The 19,723-nt window shown below is 39.9% G+C and overlaps 1 protein-coding gene across 1 annotated transcript in view; it reads left to right on the top strand.

Annotated features, from left to right (window-relative positions):
- Positions 1 to 19,723, top strand: part of LRP5 (LDL receptor related protein 5) — a 137,435-nt gene that overhangs the window by 96,583 nt on the left and 21,129 nt on the right. The window contains exons 8-15 of the mRNA XM_027642140.1: positions 6,154 to 6,370; positions 7,950 to 8,239; positions 10,226 to 10,452; positions 10,782 to 10,966; positions 12,569 to 12,892; positions 13,970 to 14,172; positions 16,538 to 16,749; positions 18,629 to 18,819. Coding sequence (XP_027497941.1) covers positions 6,154 to 6,370; positions 7,950 to 8,239; positions 10,226 to 10,452; positions 10,782 to 10,966; positions 12,569 to 12,892; positions 13,970 to 14,172; positions 16,538 to 16,749; positions 18,629 to 18,819 — 1,849 coding nt within the window. The remainder of the gene's footprint in view (positions 1 to 6,153; positions 6,371 to 7,949; positions 8,240 to 10,225; positions 10,453 to 10,781; positions 10,967 to 12,568; positions 12,893 to 13,969; positions 14,173 to 16,537; positions 16,750 to 18,628; positions 18,820 to 19,723) is intronic.

Below are 19,723 nucleotides of genomic sequence, written 5' to 3'. Positions count from 1 at the left end.
TGCTTGCCAGTGTCTGCCATTACACGCCTGACATTTATGCCCTTCAGACAAAAGGGGAAAAAAAAAAAAGAGTGCACTTTTATCCCAAAGCATTGATGAAAGGTGGCTCTGTTTCAGCTGTTGGAAATGTTAACGAATGGCTTATACTCAGCTGAATATAGACTGTGGTACAGACTGCTCACAGCTGTTTCACTCTTTGCTCTTTGGGGTAGGCTTCTTTACCCTTCAGAGTTTTCTGTGTCATTCCAATTTTCTTTGTCTTTTTCGTTCCCTGTTGACTTCCCTGTTTTCTTTTCCATGCCACCCACATGATTTGTCTTCACAAGTTCTTTCTCCAGCCAAAGAAGACTAGGCATTTTTCACTTGAGATGCCGTTTTAGAGTCTGCTGGTAAGAATTGTTAAAAACCATTCACAGAGTGGTTGAGATTGGAAGGGACCTCTGGAGGTCAGTTGGTCCAAGTGCCACCTGGAGATGGCTGCTCAGAGCTGTGACCAAATCACTCTTGAATAGCTCCAAGGGTGGAGAATCCACAACCTCCTTGAGCAACCTGTTCTAGTTCTCAGTCACTCTCACAACAAAAATGTAGCTTTCCACAAGATGTACAAGAGAAGAATCACAGACCCACAAATCCACTACATGAGTCTCCTAAAAATATGCCAGTCACGTCATTTTACTGTTGCGAACCTGTTATGTCTGGTGACTGCTCACATAGTAATTTAGCTCAGCCCAAGAATTGATTTCAATTTGACTACAGCTTTGTCTGTAGCAATCAAATAAATTTTGTTTTATCTTAATGAATGAAATATAGGAGTAAGGTCTCTGAGTTCTCTTTGTTGTTCTGTCAAAAGACATCCTGTATTTGCACTGAATAGTTGTTTTTCTCACAGATGCACCTGAAATATAACTTGACTACATGAATCATGCTGATGTGTAGAATTTAATTGCATTGTTTTACTTTAATCTTCTTCAAAGAGCCAAGAGCTTTTGAGTGTTATATTTAGAAATATTTGTTAAATCATTTGCATACATTGCAGCAGCATCTAAAAAAAAGAAATCACACCTTATCACCTTACCGTGTTTTTTGTGTAATTCAGTTCATTAAGGCGTTTGATGTTGATTTCATTTTACCCACAGCAGATTTTAGCTGAGCTTGGCAGTGTCTCATTAGGAGATTTGTCATTGAAGTCTTAAGACTAATCAGGGGCTTTCAGTGTGTGCCGCTGTTCAAGGGGAGCTTTCAGTGTTTCGTATGTAAAGCACAGCAGATTTAGTGTTGCATTTATCCTTTGAGATCCATTTATCAGTTATAGAGAGAGAAGGAAAACCCTGAGTAGAATAAAGCCTATTCTAGTCAATTTGTGCTAAATTATAAGGATTGCACCTTAAAGGCTTCCCTTTGTCTGCGGTTGGCAGATATTAAATGATGAGTTAATAACAGTATTTTATTATCTGTGCTGTTTTAATGAAAGGAGTTGTGCTTTTGGTGAGGCCTGTTTGTAGATTTTTATTTTGCATCCCTGTGGTTTAAGTTACTATGCTAGAGTAGAGCTGAATCTCTGGGAAGATGGGTGGCAGCAAAATTTGAAGTAAACAGTATGTACATGTGCCTATACTGAAGTGCATGTGACAACTCACTGTTCAAGCTTTGCTCTGGCTGCTACTAAAAGATAGTCTCATGGTTAGTTATCACTTCTGCTTGTTGCCATGCATTAACTGCCACTAAGAGGGCTCAATTGGCCACAGCACAGAAAAATCCTCCAAGTCAGAGCTGCCCTTTCTGCATCCAAGGGAAGCCTGCTTGGGTTCATTGTTGTTGCCCATAGTGAGAGGCCAAACACTCCATCATTTTCTTAGCCAAAAGGTAAGCTATTAAGCATTTTATTGCTGTCTGATTGCACATTTTGGACCTCCATTCCCACTATGTTAAACAGCCATATAATTTGGGAGTGCCACAGTAAGGTCTCACCAGAGCCTCCTCTTCTCCAGGCTGAACAACCACAGCTCTTAGCCTTTCTTCATAGTAGAAGTCTTCCAGCCCCCTGATCATTTTTGTGGCCCTCCTCTGAACCAGCTCTCAGTCTTTCTTGTATTGGGACCCCAGAGCTGGATGCAATACTCCAAATGGGGTCTAAACAGAGCAGAGTAGAGGGGTAGGATCCCCTCCCTTGACTGCTGGCCACACTGTTTCTTATGCAGCCCAGGACATGATTGGCTTTCAGGGCAGCAAGTGCACATTGCCAGCTCATGTAGATTTTTTCATCCACCAGCACCCCCAAGCCTTTCTTGGCAGGGCTTTTCAATCCATTCATCCTCAGCACCTTGCACTTGGCCTTGTTGAACCTCATGAGGTTCCTGGAGTTCAGCAGCTTGATGTCATCTGCAGCATCCACAGATGTGCATGGATTTAAATAAGTGTGTTTCTGCATCCTTGGATCCAACCTTTGCTGGTATATTTTAGTCAGCAGCTCTAGTATTTGAATTATACTTTGGCTGTCCATATCTGTAAAAGTAGTTGGAAATGTGGTAGATTGATCATCATCCTGCTGATGCAGTGCTGTAGGGAAGTGGTGTCTTGTTTACTTAGTGTGGCACCAGTTTGGCTCCAGCACCTGAGTATGCGTGACGAACTTTTGAACCTGCCGTATTGCCTGTGGGATTGATAGTTTTCTAAGTAAGTGAGCATTTGGGGTTTGCCTGGACATGATGTAATGACATAATTGCAGAGCCATTTGGCTTTTAACCACAAATATAGACCTTTTTTTAATGTACTCTATTTAGCTTAACAAAATAAAAAGATCTTAATCTTCAGTCTCTGCTACTCCATTAAGTATTAGAAGAATTGTAAGTTGATGAACTTACAATTGATAAAACTCCCCTGAAACTTAGTTTGCAGGAATGCTCGTGTTATTTTTAATTGTCTCCAGCAGGAGGCTTTTTATCTGGAAGGAATCCAGAGGTTTACCTTGTAGCCTGTGTTCAAATTCACATAGGCTGCTAGATAGTCTTAAAGGTTTCATGAAGTTCTTTTCCTCTGCAGTTGAAGACATCTGCACTCTGTGTGGCAAGATTGTGTTATAGTGATGATGTTTGTGTACAGCACAGCTAGATACAGGATGCAGTAGTTGACTAGTCACCTCTGCTGTTTAGCTGGAAGATCCAGTGCATGTCCCGTGTGTGTAGTGGGTTGACCTTGGCAATATCAGGTCCTCACCAAATGCCCTCTCTATCATTCTGCTCCCCAGATGGACGGGGGAGAGAAAATACAATGAAAGGCTTGTGGATCAAGATAAGGACAGGGAGAAATCACTCAGCACTTACCATCATGGGCAAAACAGACTCAGCTTGGGGAAATTACTTTAATTTATGGCCAATCAAATCAAAGTAGGGTAATGGTAAATAAAAATGAATCTTAAAACATCTTTTCCCCACTTCTCCCTTCTTCCTGGGCTTGACTTCACTCCCAGTTTTCTCTCTCTCCTCCCTCCAGTGGCACAGCGGGACAGGGAATGAGGGCTATGGTCAGTACATCACACATTGTCTCTGCTGCTCCTTCCTCCTCAAAGGGAGGACTCCTCATACTCTCCCCCTGTTCCAGCATGGGGTCCCTTCCACATGAGACGGTCCTCCATGAACCTCCCCAACGTGAATGCTTCCCAGGGGCTGCAGTTCTTCATGAACTGCTCCATTCAGGTCCCTCCCACGGGGTACAGTCCCTCAGGAACACATTGCTCCAGTGTGGGTCCCCTGTGGGGTCACAAGTCCTGCCAGCAAACCTGCTGCAGAGTGGGCTCCTCTCTCCATAGATCCTGCCAGATACCTGCTGCAGCATGGGCTTCCCGTGGGGTCACAGCCTCCTTCAGGCATCCACCTGATCCAGTGTGGGGTATTCCACAGGCTGCAGGTGAATCTTTGCACTCCCATTGTCCTCCATGGCCTGCAGGGGCACAGCTGCCTCACCACCATGGTCTGAACCACAGGCTGCAGGGGAACCTCTGCTCCAGTGCCTGAAGCACCTCCTACCCCTCCTTCTGCACTAACCTTGATGTCTGCAGGGCTTTTGCTCTCACGTATTCTCATCCCTCCCTCCAGCTGATGCTGCCTGGCAGTTGTTTTTTTCTCCCTTCTTTACTACATTATCCTGGAGGCACTGCCATCCTCACTGATGGGCTTGGTCTTGGCCCGTGGTGGGTCCGTCTTGGACCCGACTGGCATTGGCTCTGTCGGACATGGGGGAAGCTTCCAGCAACTTCTCACAGAAGCTGCCTCTGTAGCCTCCCTCCTACCCAAAAACTTTGCTGTGCAAACCTGATACAGTGTGCTAGCATTTAACAATTTTTTTCAGATAGTATTCATATCTTATTTGTGTTTCTCTAAAAGGGAAATGTTGTGCCCATATAACTGTGTCACAGAAGAAATGCATGTTATTATCACAAATTTGAAAAGTATTACAAAGTTTCAAAGTGGAGATTTAAAACTTAAAGTTTAATTTGATATCTACCGTCTGTGCGTAAACATACTGAAATTCACATGCTGGTTTAGAAAGATGTAATTGTCACTGGTCATGTTGAAAAAATAAATTGTAGGTACTTCTGCTGTTTATTGTGTATGAACAGAGCCTTACAACTCTATTAAAGTTGTGGTACAAATGATGGTTGATTTTGACTGCCTACATCATTTAGGCATTTAATGGTTTAATCTTACATTGCATTTAAGTTATAGATATTTATAATAAGAAATAAATATTGCTCAAGCAGTTAGTAATTTAAAAGTTGGGGAATACACTGTTCAAATGACCATAGGCCTTGGAGCTCAGGACAGTAGAAGCACTGCACAATGAAGGCAGCTTAATCACCTATAAGGTACAGGTTTAGTATGAGTCTGAATAAACAATTTCCAAATAATAGTAGAGAGGAGACTATTTAAAATCTCAATCACAGATCAGGGTAGCTTAAATTAGAGCAGAGCAGTTTTCCATCTGTAAGTAGTTTCTAGCAACAAATGGAGATTTGACTGGATCACGCTGTAGAATAAATTGTCTTAAGTTTTGGGGTTTTGTTTTGGTTTTGCTATGATAATGAGCTTGATGCCACTCATGGTATAAATTTTCAAGCAGCACCTTAAAAATAATGTAGATAAATTGCAGCTACCAATTACAGTGGGATGGAGAGAAATCTCAGGGTTTGTCAGATAAATATTTTACCTTGGTCTTATAAATACACACTCCTAGCTGCGGGTAGGAGATGTCTAGATGATTGAAAAGATGATTGCAGTTTGTATAGGAGGTGGAGGTGACTTTAGGTGTGTGACATGTCAGCATTTTAATTTCCTGTCTTTCCCAGTGATTATTGATCTGATTATTGATCAGGGTCAGACTATATGAATGTCTTTCCTTTTCCTAAGCAAAGTGGGGTAGCACAAGATCATTGTAGTAATTGGTTATGAAATAATTAACCAGTAGCATATATATATACACAGACACACACACACATACATATAAGTGGGTGTGTATATATATATTTGTGGAGCTTATCCCATCTCCACTACTATTTTGTCTTCTTTGCAGGTTTACAAATACAAATTTATATAAGGCAATACTTATTCCACATTTTATAGATGTTGCTTATATTAAGAGTGAAAAAACCATAATTTTTTATGGTATAAAATACCTCAAATTTCAGAAAGTAAAGATTTTACATGTCCTTGTTGTTCTATGAAAGAATTCTGATGGCCTCTATTCCCTGTGATTGAGGGCTGAAGGTCACTGCAGCAATCCCTTGTTTCTGGGGAGGGAGTTCAGTAGGGAGACCAAGACATGAGTGATGTTGAAAAATCCCCTGAATCTCACTCTCATCCCCCAAAAATACTCCCTCTGCAGTGGTCTTTGCAGGCTTGAACTGATGCAAGTTAAATACAAGTTGCTTAGATTTTTTTCAATGGAGAAGGCATGGCAGAAGCCACTTTCAGTCATGTCATTTCAATATGTTTCACTTTCAACAAACCTAGAGGTATGTTCTTTTGAAAGGAGCATGCTGGGAATTTCAGGAGGTTTTTGCATAAAAAACAGTTGTTCAAAATATGATTGATATTGCCATTTTAATTGTACCCACATTAGAGAAGATTATTTTTTCCTTTTTTCTTGGGCATCCCACAGGTCATAAATGTTGATGGAACAATGAGGAAAACCCTTCTAGAAGATAAACTTCCACATATATTTGGGTTCACACTGCTGGGAGATTACATCTACTGGACTGACTGGCAGAGACGAAGCATTGAAAGAGTTCACAAGATAAAGGCCAGCAGAGATATCATTATTGACCAGCTGCCAGATTTAATGGGCCTTAAAGCAACAAGTGTTACCAAAGTGTTTGGTAAGCATGAGCAATATAGGATGGGTCTGTAGGAGCTTCTAGGTGGGCTTGCTTTCATAAAGCAGCTGTTGATCACTTGTAATGAGAATAACTGTGGTCTGATTTGAATAATTTTAAAGGAAAATCACACCTATTATTTGTCAAGTTGGGAAAATACAGTGTTGCAAAAGAAGTGTGGCCTTCCAGTTTTTAGTGGACATAAGTCTTCCACAGCTTCCACTACACTCTTTGTATTTTTGTGAGAATTCTATTTTATCCCTGGGTTTACGCTATAGGAATCATTATTCTCACAGAAATGCTTCATTTTCTGTTGCTCTTTTCTTCCAGTGCAAAGTCCCAGTAAGCAGTTGAGTAAGGAGAATGCTTTTCACTATGTTGGGCAGTATAGGCAGAGTCAGTCACCATAACAATGTTGCCCCAAAGCATGTGACACATATATTAACTCTAATGCCTCAATTGTACCTAAATCTTAACAATTAAACCTTGCCTTTAGCATGGGATCAGCAGCTGGATCTCCTTGTTCTTCCACTGCATCTGCTGAAGGTGCAGCCAGTGTTTTAGGTCCTCTGCTGGCATTCTGCAGCAAGTATGTCACAGGACCTCCTGGCTTCAGTAACTCATGAGAGATGCATGTTCATCACAGATTTTTCTATTACGTGGAACACTGGAGTCTGGGCATAGCAGTAAACAGATTCATTGGTCAGCTGTTAAAATTACTGAGAATAGTCACAGTAGAATCACATAAAGTAGTTTGTCAAATTACACCCTGACAGTACATGGATTTCTAGCTTTTCAGGAAGCTGTACTTGAAGAATAATGAAGTCCTCAAGCTGCAAGTTATACTATCGGTCTGAAATATGTATGCCCTGAAAAGGGAAAATTAAAAGAAACCTAGTTGAGACTGATCTTGGAGATCTTTTTTATGTGTGGTAACAGTCTTTAAATACCTAAATCCTTGGTTCCAGCAGATGGAGAAAGACAGTCATTTATCTGTTGGTCCTTACTTTCTCCTCCACATTCCCTCCCCATCGCACAAAAAAATAGGTGTGAGATTGTGGTGATCTTGTTGGAACTGCTTCTGCTAATGAATCTTCTCAACTTTAAATTAAACATCTGGGAAATTAAACATCTGCAGTTATCCAGCTCCTTTCTCACCCTTTTGTATCACTGAACTTTTGTAAAAATTGGTGGTTTCAAAGAGATACAAAGATGGAGTACTTGGCCAAAAATAACCAACTAATTATCTGCCTTCAGTGACTGAATTTAATCTTTGGGGAGACAAGAAAGTTCTGTTTGTAGCTGGTATTTGTACAGTAGGAGGGATAGGTCCGGCTTCATTAGTCCTGGGTAGAAGGAAAGAATCCATTCGGAGTGGTTTATTTTTTTAGAATTCCCTGTTGACAACCCAGAGGCTTAACTTACTTTGAAAAATTATAGTGTTGCTGCTCACCCTCCCGTGCTTCTCTTTTCCCTCTACCTTCACAATGCATTTGTAACTGGTTTGGTTGGTTGGTTTGTTTTAAGGAACTAAATCAATGCACTAATATATGTTTTTGGTTTTATTTTGTTTTTTTTTAAGGAACTAATTCATGTGCAGAGAACAATGGAGGCTGCAGCCATTTGTGTTTCTTTACGCCCCAGGAGACCAGGTGTGCCTGTCCCATTGGCCTTGAGCTGTTGAGTGACATGAAGACTTGCATCATTCCTGAAGCCTTCTTAGTTTTCACAAGCAGAGCAGCAATTCATAGGATTTCCCTTGAAACCAATAATAATGATGTTGCTATTCCTCTTACTGGAGTCAAGGAAGCATCTGCTCTGGATTTTGATGTCTCTGATAACAGAATCTATTGGACTGATGTTAGTTTGAAGGTATTACTGACATGTGAATTCCTTGAGTATAAAGCCACAGAGCAGTTACTTTGATCTAACAAAGGTCTCCGTTACATGATCTATCCTGCAGTTGCTAGTGTTGTCATTGAATTGCATCCAAGGAGACCCTTGGAGATGAAGAGAGTTGCATTGCTGAATGCACAGTAGGATGACAGGCATCTTCCCACTTCAAATAAAAATCCAAAGTGGCGTCTGGTTGTACTGAATGCCTAAGTCTTGGATGCTGGATGTGTTGCAACCATATATGTATCTACTGTAGAAAAGCTGTTTTCATGTCACACAGTAGAGTCATTTGAACTTGGCAGCCCCCTGAGCTTTCTGTCCTTTTCCAGTTTTGACTTGAAAGAGAATTGTACTCAATATTAACATTTGGCAAGTGAACTTTGGATTGGTTGCTGTTAGTCTGTGGCTCCAGCTTGGCACAGAAAAGGCCAGGGAACTTGTCCAGTGTCCTCCACTCTATGTTAAGGGCCTGCCTGCCTCTAGTTCTATCTCTGTTCCCCAAAAGTTTGACACTTCCTGTGATATTTGGTTCACATCCACGTACGTGCTAAAGTATGTTGTGCTCTTCATCAGTGTTACTTTGCTTTTTAAAGTGAATTAAGTAGTGGTAGAAAATTACAGATTCACTTTACTGTAACTAAATTCTTCTATTTAGCCTCTTAATAGGTTTTCCAAGAGCAATCAAAGTTTCCTTGCCAATGTGCCCAAGCCATAATATGGAAAAGGTCAATTTTAAAGCCTGAAGGGCTTGTGCAGTTTCCACAGCCTCTCTCTGAGGTCTAATGAGGGCTGTGCTTCAGTGGTAACAATACCGGTTTTGCTGTGGGTACCTTTCTTTTGGGAAGAGTGCCAGTGTAAATTAGTGTAGTGCAGACACAGTTACTAAATAAATCTCACATAAGGATGTGGAGAACAGAAGTTATGGTCATCTTAACCATTTGTAGTGGAAAACACATTACTTCACCTGCATAAGTATGTAGATCCCAGTCTCACACTGTGCAGAACTGGAAAACATTTTACTTGTTTTTAGTGCCCTGAATTATCTAGCATACTGTATTTTCACATATCAGGTCTGTTTCAGCACCTCTGGGTTCTCATTCCCTCACGTCCCCCACATCCTGCTGCTTAGCAGCAGGTATTATAACTTCAGAACCCATAGTCATCTCCCTTTCCTTTGGTGACCGCCACTTCCCTGATCTCCTCCAGCCTCTGGTTATATGAGGATGCATTTTCAAAAACTATACCACATGATTTCTGGTTTTGACATTTACCTTTAAAAATATAAAATGCCTCTTACCCTTATACATTCGTTTATCAAATTATTAAGAAATCAATAGCTGAATTGTTGGCAGGCATGTAGAACAATTGCTCAGTGTTGATAACACAGGTGGATAATTGGTCCTGCAAGTTACCATTTACCTGACTGTTGTTTCAGTGCTCCTTGTTCAGAGGGACTTATTTATATGTGTGCAGTCCTTGCCCTATGACTTGTTTTGATGAGTGTGCATAACTAAAATGTAGATGGCATCAGGAAATGTGCTCCAGGTGACTGGTTACGAGAAACAACTGAATTTAGATGTCTCCAAGCTGAGATGTGTTTCTAAGACATAAAACATTACAGTGAATTAAATAATTTTAAAAACAGCTTCTTGTGTGCAAATAGAAGAGAAGGAGAAGGGTCAAGGAAGAATCTGCAGCTGCATACTGCTTTCTGAAAATCATACCCCTTTAAAATGTCTTGATCTGGTCATGAGAAACCAGTAGCTTTCTGAAAATTCAGGTGTTTTTTGTCCTGAGAACTTCTGTATCTTTTTTGACTGTGTAAATTAATTTTTTAAAATGTAAAATGGCTGATTTTTTTTACTAATTTTTTTTGTACACTAAACTTTGTAATTGTTATTCCTTTTTATTGCAGTTGGATATCTGTAAATGCTGTAATATTTTTACACAATTGTTTTTCAGACCATAAGCCGAGCTTTCATGAATGGGAGCTCTGTTGAACATGTGATTGAGTTTGGGCTAGATTATCCTGAGGGAATGGCTGTAGACTGGATGGGGAAGAACCTCTACTGGGCAGATACTGGGACCAATCGTATTGAAGTAGCCCGCCTGGATGGACAGTATAGGCAGGTCCTTGTGTGGAAGGACTTGGACAACCCGAGGTCTCTGGCTCTTGATCCTACTAAAGGGTAAGGGACAGTGTTGTTTTTCAAAGCTTTGTGTGCATATTCTTGTATGTGGCAAGTTATTTGGCAGCTTATACAGCTCCATTTCTTCAGAGTCTTTGGAAAGACAATAAACATTCCACAATCCCATGGGTTACAATGAAAAATTAATAATTGTCAAAAATATTATTCTGCCTTTCTCTTAAAAAGGAATATTGTGATACTGCACATAATCACATGGGTTGTGGGGTTTCTTTTAAGAGCTGAAGAAAAAATTTAGAGAAGTCAAAGCATGCAGCTAAACACAATCATACTTAGCTGATATGCTCTTTTTGTTCCACTTCTCATTGCAGATACATGTACTGGACTGAGTGGGGAGGAAAACCAAGGATTGTTCGAGCGTTTATGGATGGAACAAACAGCATCACTTTGGTGGACAAAGTGGGTCGTGCCAATGACCTCACTATTGATTATGTGGACCAAAGGCTCTATTGGACTGACTTGGACACAAGCATGATTGAGTCATCAAATATGCTCGGTAATCTAGTGTTACAGTACACCAGCCAGTACAGAAATATGCACTGACAGTAGGAAAGCAATTGAATAATATGAAATTTGAACAATATAACTGATATTAAATCTGTGTGTGAGGCTCACCTGTCTGTAGTTCCTTGGGTCTTCCTTTTTATCTGTTTAAAAATAGGAGTGATGTTTCTGTTTTTCCAGTCACTGTCAGCTTCATGGCTTTTCCTTTTTCCTGGAGAGTGGCTTGCCAGCCACATCAGCCAGTTGCCACAGGACCCTGGGATGCATCTGATCAGTCCCCATAGACTTGTGCCTATTCAGTTTTATCATGTTGTTCAATGTCTTTTTAATTAGCAGGTTATAAAGACGCAGGTAGACTTTCTAGCAAGTGAGCTCATCAGTTAAGATGATGTTATTAGATTTGGCCTTTGGTATGCAGTGCCAAGGTCCTAGCCAGGATAGATCTAAATGAGTGTTGCTGATAGAAACATCTACCCCACCAGAGATGAATAAAGCATCCCTAAGTGGATGAATGAATGTTCTTCCAGCTTAATCTTGGACATTAATAACATTACCCAGCAGGAGAACAATCACTCTTCGGGGAGATTTTCCTCCTTCTACTGACTGTGAAAATTGAATTATGCAGCTACCCCCTTCCTTCAGAAGAGTCTTTCCCCTAAATTTGTTACTGTGGACCAGAATTGCTCTAAGAAGTACCTGAGAGTGTGCATGGTATCTGTACCGCTAACATGGAAAATTCAAATTCCTAAAAGTTACCTGGGGAGGTTTCCCCCTCTATATTTAGTTCTGGTGGTTTGCAGGGAAATGGATTCATGTTCTGGTTTATGGTTTTTTTATTCTTTCTCAAGTCTTAGTCAAAGGGAAGAAAAATGAGGTATTCTGTAGAATCTAGCATTGGACGTTTGAAACAGGAGGAGATGATGCTGATAAAGGCTACATCTTCATTTGGTGTCAGAGATTCGCAGTGGTTTATGCTTGAAAATGTTAAGGAAGGCAGTTTACAGTAAGACTTTACACAGTAATGTATCTGCTCTAGAAGGTGTTAAATCTTTTGTGAATGTTGTGAACTGAGCCACTGAGTATGGGAGTATTGAGACTTCTGCCAAACAAATGGTTTCCTAAAGTCTCGGGATAGCTGTATGTTAAATTGCACCATGAAAGATTTGTTTCTTGAGTGAAACACCATAATTTCTTGTAGCTGTTTCACTGTGAATCTCAAATTTTGTTGCTTTCATACATAATAATTTATTGGCCTAAGTGATTATTGGAGCTGATGGTATTCTTGAATGTGTTTTCCAATGTCCATTTGGGACAACAAGCGTGAGACATATAAAGTAGTATTTGTTTAAATTACAATACACTGACACAGTTTAAAATTGTTCTGTAGGCAAGAGGGTATCAGGATAAGGTTTTTGAATGAAACTGTTTACATTGTCTCTTGAGCAGATACTGCTTGATAAAGAATCCCATGATGCTGATTTGGGAAATGAGGTTTTATTTTTAAAAGAAGAAAACAATTTTTCTTAATGCCAGTCACACTCTTCATTTTATATCATGGGAATTGTCCTTTAGTTGATTATTCTTCTTTTTGCAGGACAAGAACGAGAAATCATAGCAGATGATCTACCTCATCCATTTGGATTGACCCAATACAGTGACTACATCTACTGGACAGACTGGAACCTTCACAGCATAGAAAGAGCAGACAAGACCAGTGGGAAGAACAGGACACTTATTCAGGGCCATCTGGACTTTGTGATGGATATATTGGTCTTCCATTCTTCACGTCAGGATGGCTTGAATGATTGTGTGCAAAATAATGGCCACTGTGGTCATTTGTGCCTTGCCATACCAAATGGATTTAGGTGTGGCTGTGCTGCTCATTATACCTTGGATCCCAACAGCAGGAACTGTAGTTGTAAGGCTTTTTCTTTGCTACTATATTCTACAGTGCTTTTGGCTCCCAAGTGTTTAACGGGATGGGATCACAAGTCCATTTCAAAGGTTCTGACTTTAGAAGTGATCTTTAAATGTGAGGATAGAGTATGGAATTTTATAGCCATTTTTGTGAGCTAGGATGAAGATATGTATTTCAGATCTTAGAACTGACAGCGCTGTCAAATCTGGTCTTTCTTGTTTTACCAGAAGTGCTTTCTAGGTGATTCAGCTATGTGATTGAAGCTTTCCCACTCCTTACCTAAGTGTGTAGGTGCGTGGAAGAGAAATTATCAACAAAAAATGTCTTTTTCTCCTAAGTGTTCAATAAAGTCAGCAAAAATATCATGCAGTAAAACTCCTAAGTAGTCTGCACAACATGCAGATGCAGTTGAAATTCATATAAATTTGTTTTCTCCCTCTGTGTGATATTACAAGCCTGCTGGTTGACTGGTTGTCCAATACAAATTTAAGTTTCTAGTAAAAATAGCAGATTAATAGGAAATGGACTGTTGATTTTAAAAAAATAAACCAACAAAGCTTTGGGCATCCTGCACAGTAGCATATAAGGAAATTTTAACTGGGTGACTTTTTGGAAGGCAGGTCCTGCAGACTAACCTGGTCTCCTTCTATAACAAAGCGACCCACTCAGTGGATTAGAGAAAGGCTGTGGATGTTGTCTACCTGGATTTTAGTAAAGCCTTTGGCACTGTGTCCCACAGCATTCTCCTGGAGAAACTGGCTCCTTATGGCTTGGACCTGTGCGCTGTATTGCCCACAGTCACTGGTGTTACTTAAATTCCACATGGGGAACACAGTTACTTTATAGTATGAAAAGGAAATACTTTCTGGTTGAGGATGTGCATATTTACCTTCTGGAAGTACGCAAAGAAACATTTTCAACTTAATAGCAAAAATGTCCAGTTTTATGAGTTATCTTAATTTTCATTGTAAATATAAGTGTCTCTCTGGGATTTTGTTCTAAATATTCTTTGTCTTTCATGGGGATATATTTTTGTGACTTGCATTTTCTTATGCATTCTGTTTTGGCTTGTTTCAGCCCCTGCCAGTTTCCTGTTATTTAGCCAGAAATCTGCCATCAGCCGGATGATACCAGATGATCAGCAAAGTCCAGATATCATCCTACCTATGCATGGTCTGAGGAACGTCAAGGCTATTGATTATGATCCTTTAGATAAATTGATCTATTGGGTGGATGGACGTCAGAATATTATAAAAAGAGCCAAAGATGATGGCACTCAGGCAAGTTTACATCTTGTATATAATTTTGGGTTGGTCTTTATGCTTGACCTTCCCCTTCTATTCTCTGCACCAAGGGATCATAATTTTAAACTCTTATCAACATTTATTCGTGTATATTCTATTTTGGGATTGTGATTTCAATTTATACATGAAGAAGTGAGACAGAATAGAGTACATTATATGTAGAAATTATAAGCCTTGAATTGCAATCTTTAGTTAGGGATGGGCACTCAAGTAAGGCAGACTCTCTATTTATACTTGGGACAGATAAACCATATTGTAAAATCAGTAATGTGGATGCCAGTTTTGAGATAATGTTATCATCATTGTAAAGCTCTTTCCGAATGAAAATCCTCAGCTATCCAAGCTGTAGTTAAACCCTGAGCTAATGATGGATTGATTGCTGTGCCAGATATATGTGCATGGCTTATCCACATACTTAATGGTTTTCCAGTGTTGGGGACATTACTTTTTTGCACTCGATATTCACACAACAGTGGTAAGGAGTGCAGTGTTCTTCCAGGCAGTGTTATCTGTTAACATAATATAATTTCCAGTTCAAGGTAACAGATTCTTTAAAAATTATTGTCTGAATAAAAATATAAAACAAAGTGGAGAATGGGCAAGTTATCTTTTCCTATTTCTTGGGCAGTTGTATCTAAACTGTATGACATGATATCAAAGGAAATGGACTGGTCTGTTCATGCACCTAGCAACTCAGAGGGTTTACAGTTTCCTTTAAAGGTAGAGATGACAGCTTTGTTTTTTGGCCATTTCTTTTAAGATCAGGAGTAAATATGTTGAGATGAGCAGCTGGGTTCTGGATGAATTTTGAAGTTTTGCTCTTGCTTTTTTTATGCTAGGTGCTCGTTTTTCTAGTGTAGCTTCTCTTTGGTAATTCTAGGTTCAAATAGCAGTGGAAATTTATTTCCTTTGTGGTTTCTTTTACCTTGGCCACATAGCTTTGAAGACACAGATATGCCCTGAAAATTTTGACTTTTGAATCCTCACTAAATATACTTACTTAGTTTACTAAGTCGTGCATATAAATTTCATACCTGGTTAATGTTACCTTTGGTTTCAGGAAAAGAATGATTTCTTTTTATTGCTAGGCATACTGTCAGTACAAAATAGGGTTAAAGCTTTATGTAAAAATAAACCCCCCTGTATATCACTGTGCTTAAAATGAAATTGTGGAAATATAACTTTTCACAAGTGATGCTGTGTTGGGTGCTTCATTTGACTTAAGCTGAGCACGGAATGGTGTCTTCAGCTTTCTTGGTCCGTATGAACTCTTTCTGGTACTCTTTTTGTGTTTGGATTGGGAGCACCGCATTAAGACACTTAAGGAAACCACCACTTTCCCCTCACCAATATTATGTCACCAGAGGCAGTCATCTTTGAAGACTACTTTGATGCTGGGAGTCCAGCTGCCGGTATCACTATTCCCATGGCATTGGGATTGGCTTCATGCTAGTGGAGCCTGTGTGATGTTAAACAGAGACATTTTTTCCTTTCAGGAATTTTTCTCTATGCTCTAGTGCTCTTCAGAGAAATAAAGTATTGAAGTCTGTGTTAGTATTCACAGTTGAATACTATGTTGAAAAGTATAGTGAATTGTATCTGAGTTAGATTGGAAGGGTTTGAGGGTAATGACTCCAGAAACTTTGCAATAATGTCAAGTTTTGTAAGCTCTATGAAGACATGAGAGTGAAAGCAGGTAATGTTGTTAGTAGAGGGTGAGGCAGAAGTGTAGCCATTTAACATGTAAGCAAACAGAACCAAGTTTTGTTAAAAGATTTTAGGTTTTAAGAGAAGATGGGACTTGAAGAAAATAAGTATCTACTACACTACAAATAATGAAGGAAGGAGGGTTTGGCAAGAGATAGAGATTAGTTAACTGACTCTATAGCAGTGCAGATCTGTCCAGAAGGCTCCCTGGTTTCTTGCATTGGTTCATTCAAGCTCGTTCCATGCATAAACATTCACTAATGGTTTATGTGCTTATTGGGGGTTGTGACTAGATGATCTTTCAGGTCCATTCCAACCCCTTAACATGCTATGATTTTATCATTCATATGTCTCCTGGTAATAAATAATACTTACAGAAGTCCCCATAACCACCTTCTGGGGAGTTTTGTGTAATCTTACGGATTTTGTCCAGATGTTTTCCCTCTAATCCACAGTTTGAATCAAACCCATTTTTATTAAGCATTATTTCACTCCTTATATTTGTTTCCTTTTGGTTGGTTTTAGGTGTTTCTGAACCATTAGGTCAGTAAACCATGCTTTCTGTGCAATCAGTGTTCTTCAGTCAAAAATCAGAATAATCACAGGAAATTGTTCCCCATGTGTTGTCTTGCAGCCTTTCACTGTGATGAGTACTCCAAACCAAAGTCAGAACCCGGAGAAGCAGCCACATGACCTCAGCATCGATATATACAGCCATACCTTGTACTGGACCTGTGAGGCCACAAATTCAGTCAATGTCCACAGGCTGAACGGCGAGTCAATCGGGATGGTGCTGCGAGGGGACCACGACAGGCCCAGAGCCATTGTAGTGAATGCAGAGCGAGGGTGAGATTTCTTTCTGTACCACGTACAGAGCACTCTTGGGATGTATGTCAGCTCTGTGTGTGTGAATCTTGCGCTGCATCTAAGTATTTTTAAAAGGAGAATTTCTGAATATTTAATTGTTCAGGATGTAGGTGCTTGTCCGATTTCGGCTTTTGAAGGTATGCAGCTTTCTCTTCCTTTTGTCTCCTTTTCTGGCGTTCACACAGCCATGTGTGAGCAACTAACCTGGATGGGGAAAGCAAAGTAAAACCACCTTATCCTGTTCTCTGTGTGAATGCACAGCCCTGCCACCTAATGGGAAAAATAAGAGAGTTTACATTGTGTCTGTATCAACTGGGAGTCTGGCACTTGGTCATCATAAAAAAATTGTTTCCAGGGGGGAAAAGAAGGAACTTCTCATATGATGCAACTAATTCCTGCTAATCTAGTACTCTAACATTTAAACAAACACTTAAGCTGCTTGTGTTCTGTACATTTTTATAGTTAGTTCTACCTTGATGTTATCTTAAAAACTTCTGAAACACGTAGGATGCACCAGAGTGATTTTCCACAAGAAGAAAATATTTTGTTTTGCTGCAAAGCAGTTTTGGTTAGATTCAGCAGATGCCATCTCCACTTCTGGTGCTTAGTAACTTCATTCTTAGGTGTCAGACATGGTCCTTTACCATTCTCTTTAATAAGTTAGGTGCTTAAATCCCAATTTACTAAATGGCTTACCATGTGCTTGGCAGATATTGGATGACAATATTTCACAACTGTGTGGATACAACAGTACCTACAGACTCTTATCTGGAGCATTTATAGGACTGGTATTTTATACCAGTGTGCTCTGCACAGTTCAAAAGCTGTTGTGGGGAGAGGGGGATTAGAGGAAAGATTCTAATCTTATTGAGACTAAGTCACTTGGATATAGTTTGTATTTATAAAAGCTTATCTGCTTTCTCCATTAAAATGGGAATTTGGGTTTGTTGATCTCTAGAACCCTCAACTTTTGTAGTCAGGTTTTCAAATGATTTAAAGCTAAATCCATTTATAAATTAAAGGAATAAAAATGAAGGAGAGGCTATGCTAAACACTCTGACTGTCTGGGGGAGCTGAATGAGTGAACGGTGTATTGAAGAACTTCTGCTATGGTCCCAGAAATCCTTCCTTCCACCTCTCCCTTGGCTGCATGTTCTGACTGCTGCCTTCCCTCCTTGTGCCATAACAAAAGGCTATGCAGCAATATAGCCCACTGTATTAGAGAATTTGCCCATGTTGTTCACCACTGAAAATATAGTGGACTTTTCCCTTAGAGAGTTTTCAGTTCATTATATGGATGCACAAGCCTTTTTTTCAGGGCAGAGACTGCTTTTGTTTGCAACTTAGCCAGATATAAAGAATTTATGGAACTAAGACATCAGGAACATGCCATCCTCAGTTGTTCTTCTGTGACCTTTGTTCCTCTCAGGTTTGGTAGAAACTTCTACTTGCTGAGAAGGAAGGTGACACGGAAGGAAGACGAGGTGGACATTAATTTTTTTTTGTCTTCTGGACTTTGATTCAGAAATGGGGACAGCTTTACCCAAGGAGAGTTGCAGAAAGTCTGTGCTTGTCTCTTACAACCCCCACCTCCGGGCAGGAGCAGTGCTGTCAGCACAGCAGTGCTGAGGCGTTTTATGGCCTGGTGACAAATTCTATTACTTTCAGGCTTTCTCAGTGTGTCAGTTAGCAAATGTTTGGTTCTGCAGCTGACAGATCTGGATCTTTGCAGCTGGGAGCAAAGTCACCCAAGTCATACCTGTGAAACCATTCCCACTTACATCGCAGAGCCTGTGCGCAGAGGTGGGTTGCCTCTCTCTGAAGCTCTCAGTCAAGAGGTTGGTGTCTTTGTTTTCAGGTACATGTACTTCACCAACATGCAGGAGCGAGCCCCCAAGATTGAGCGTGCAGCCCTTGATGGCACAGAGAGAGAAGTGCTTTTTACAACTGGGTTGATCCGACCAGTAGCGCTGGTGGTTGACAACAAACTTGGAAAGCTTTTCTGGGTGGATGCAGATCTGAAGCGCATTGAAAGCTGTGACCTGTCAGGTATGTGGTATGAGGTTAAACATTTGCAGCAAAGTGTTTGCATGCATAGGACATCATTCCCACTTTGATGCTGACTCTGGTAACTTTCATCTCCACTATTGCCAGTTCTGAGTAGACAGTCACAGACAGTAATTGCTGGTGGACTCCCGTCTTTGATATAATTGGAATAAATGTCTGTAATAATTGACACCCTCCAAGAGAACCATTTGACTTTTTTTGTGTTCTGAAAGCAATTCTTGCAAGATCAGATTTAAATTGATGTTGCCAGTCATGGAACCACTAAATCACCTCCCCCATACCCTTTTTTTTTCCCTTATGGTTTGAAAAGTTTGCATACTCTTCAGTTTTTCTTTCTCTGGAGTTTACAGCTTAGTAAATCAAGGTAGCTTGAAAAAAACAGAAGAAAGTCAATGTTTTTTTCTAATTTTTTTCTTTTAGTTTAAAATCATCACCCTTGTCCTATCACTGTCTGCCCATGTAAAAAGTCAGTTTCCCTCTTTTTTTTAAGTACTGTGAAGGGCCACTATGAGGTCTCCCCAGAGCCTTTTCTTCTCCAAGCTGAACAACCCCAGCTCTCTCAGTCTGCTTTTGGACCTGCTAACAGGTCTATGTCTTACTTTGCAGGTGGTAATTTTATGTGCAAAACTAACAGGACCCGTTAATGTTACATTCTCATGCTTGGCTGAGCTCTAGATAATTTATGCAGCAAATTAGTTGAATCCAGTTCTTATAGCATTTTTATTATCTATCTAGATTCTGTAATCTCATTTTGTGCAGATATTAAAAACTTACATCTTTTAAATGCAAGCAGACATAAGGTCTTAATTCCAAAATGAAATATGAGAGCAGAAGCACCACTAATTTAGGATTTTGTTTTGATTTTTCATTTTTAAAATCAAATAGA

Source organism: Corapipo altera, unplaced genomic scaffold (assembly GCF_003945725.1).
Source record: "Corapipo altera isolate COAL_440 unplaced genomic scaffold, ASM394572v1 23b, whole genome shotgun sequence".
Classification (NCBI taxonomy): Eukaryota; Metazoa; Chordata; class Aves; order Passeriformes; family Pipridae; genus Corapipo; species Corapipo altera.
This window is presented reverse-complemented; position numbering and strand designations above follow the sequence as displayed.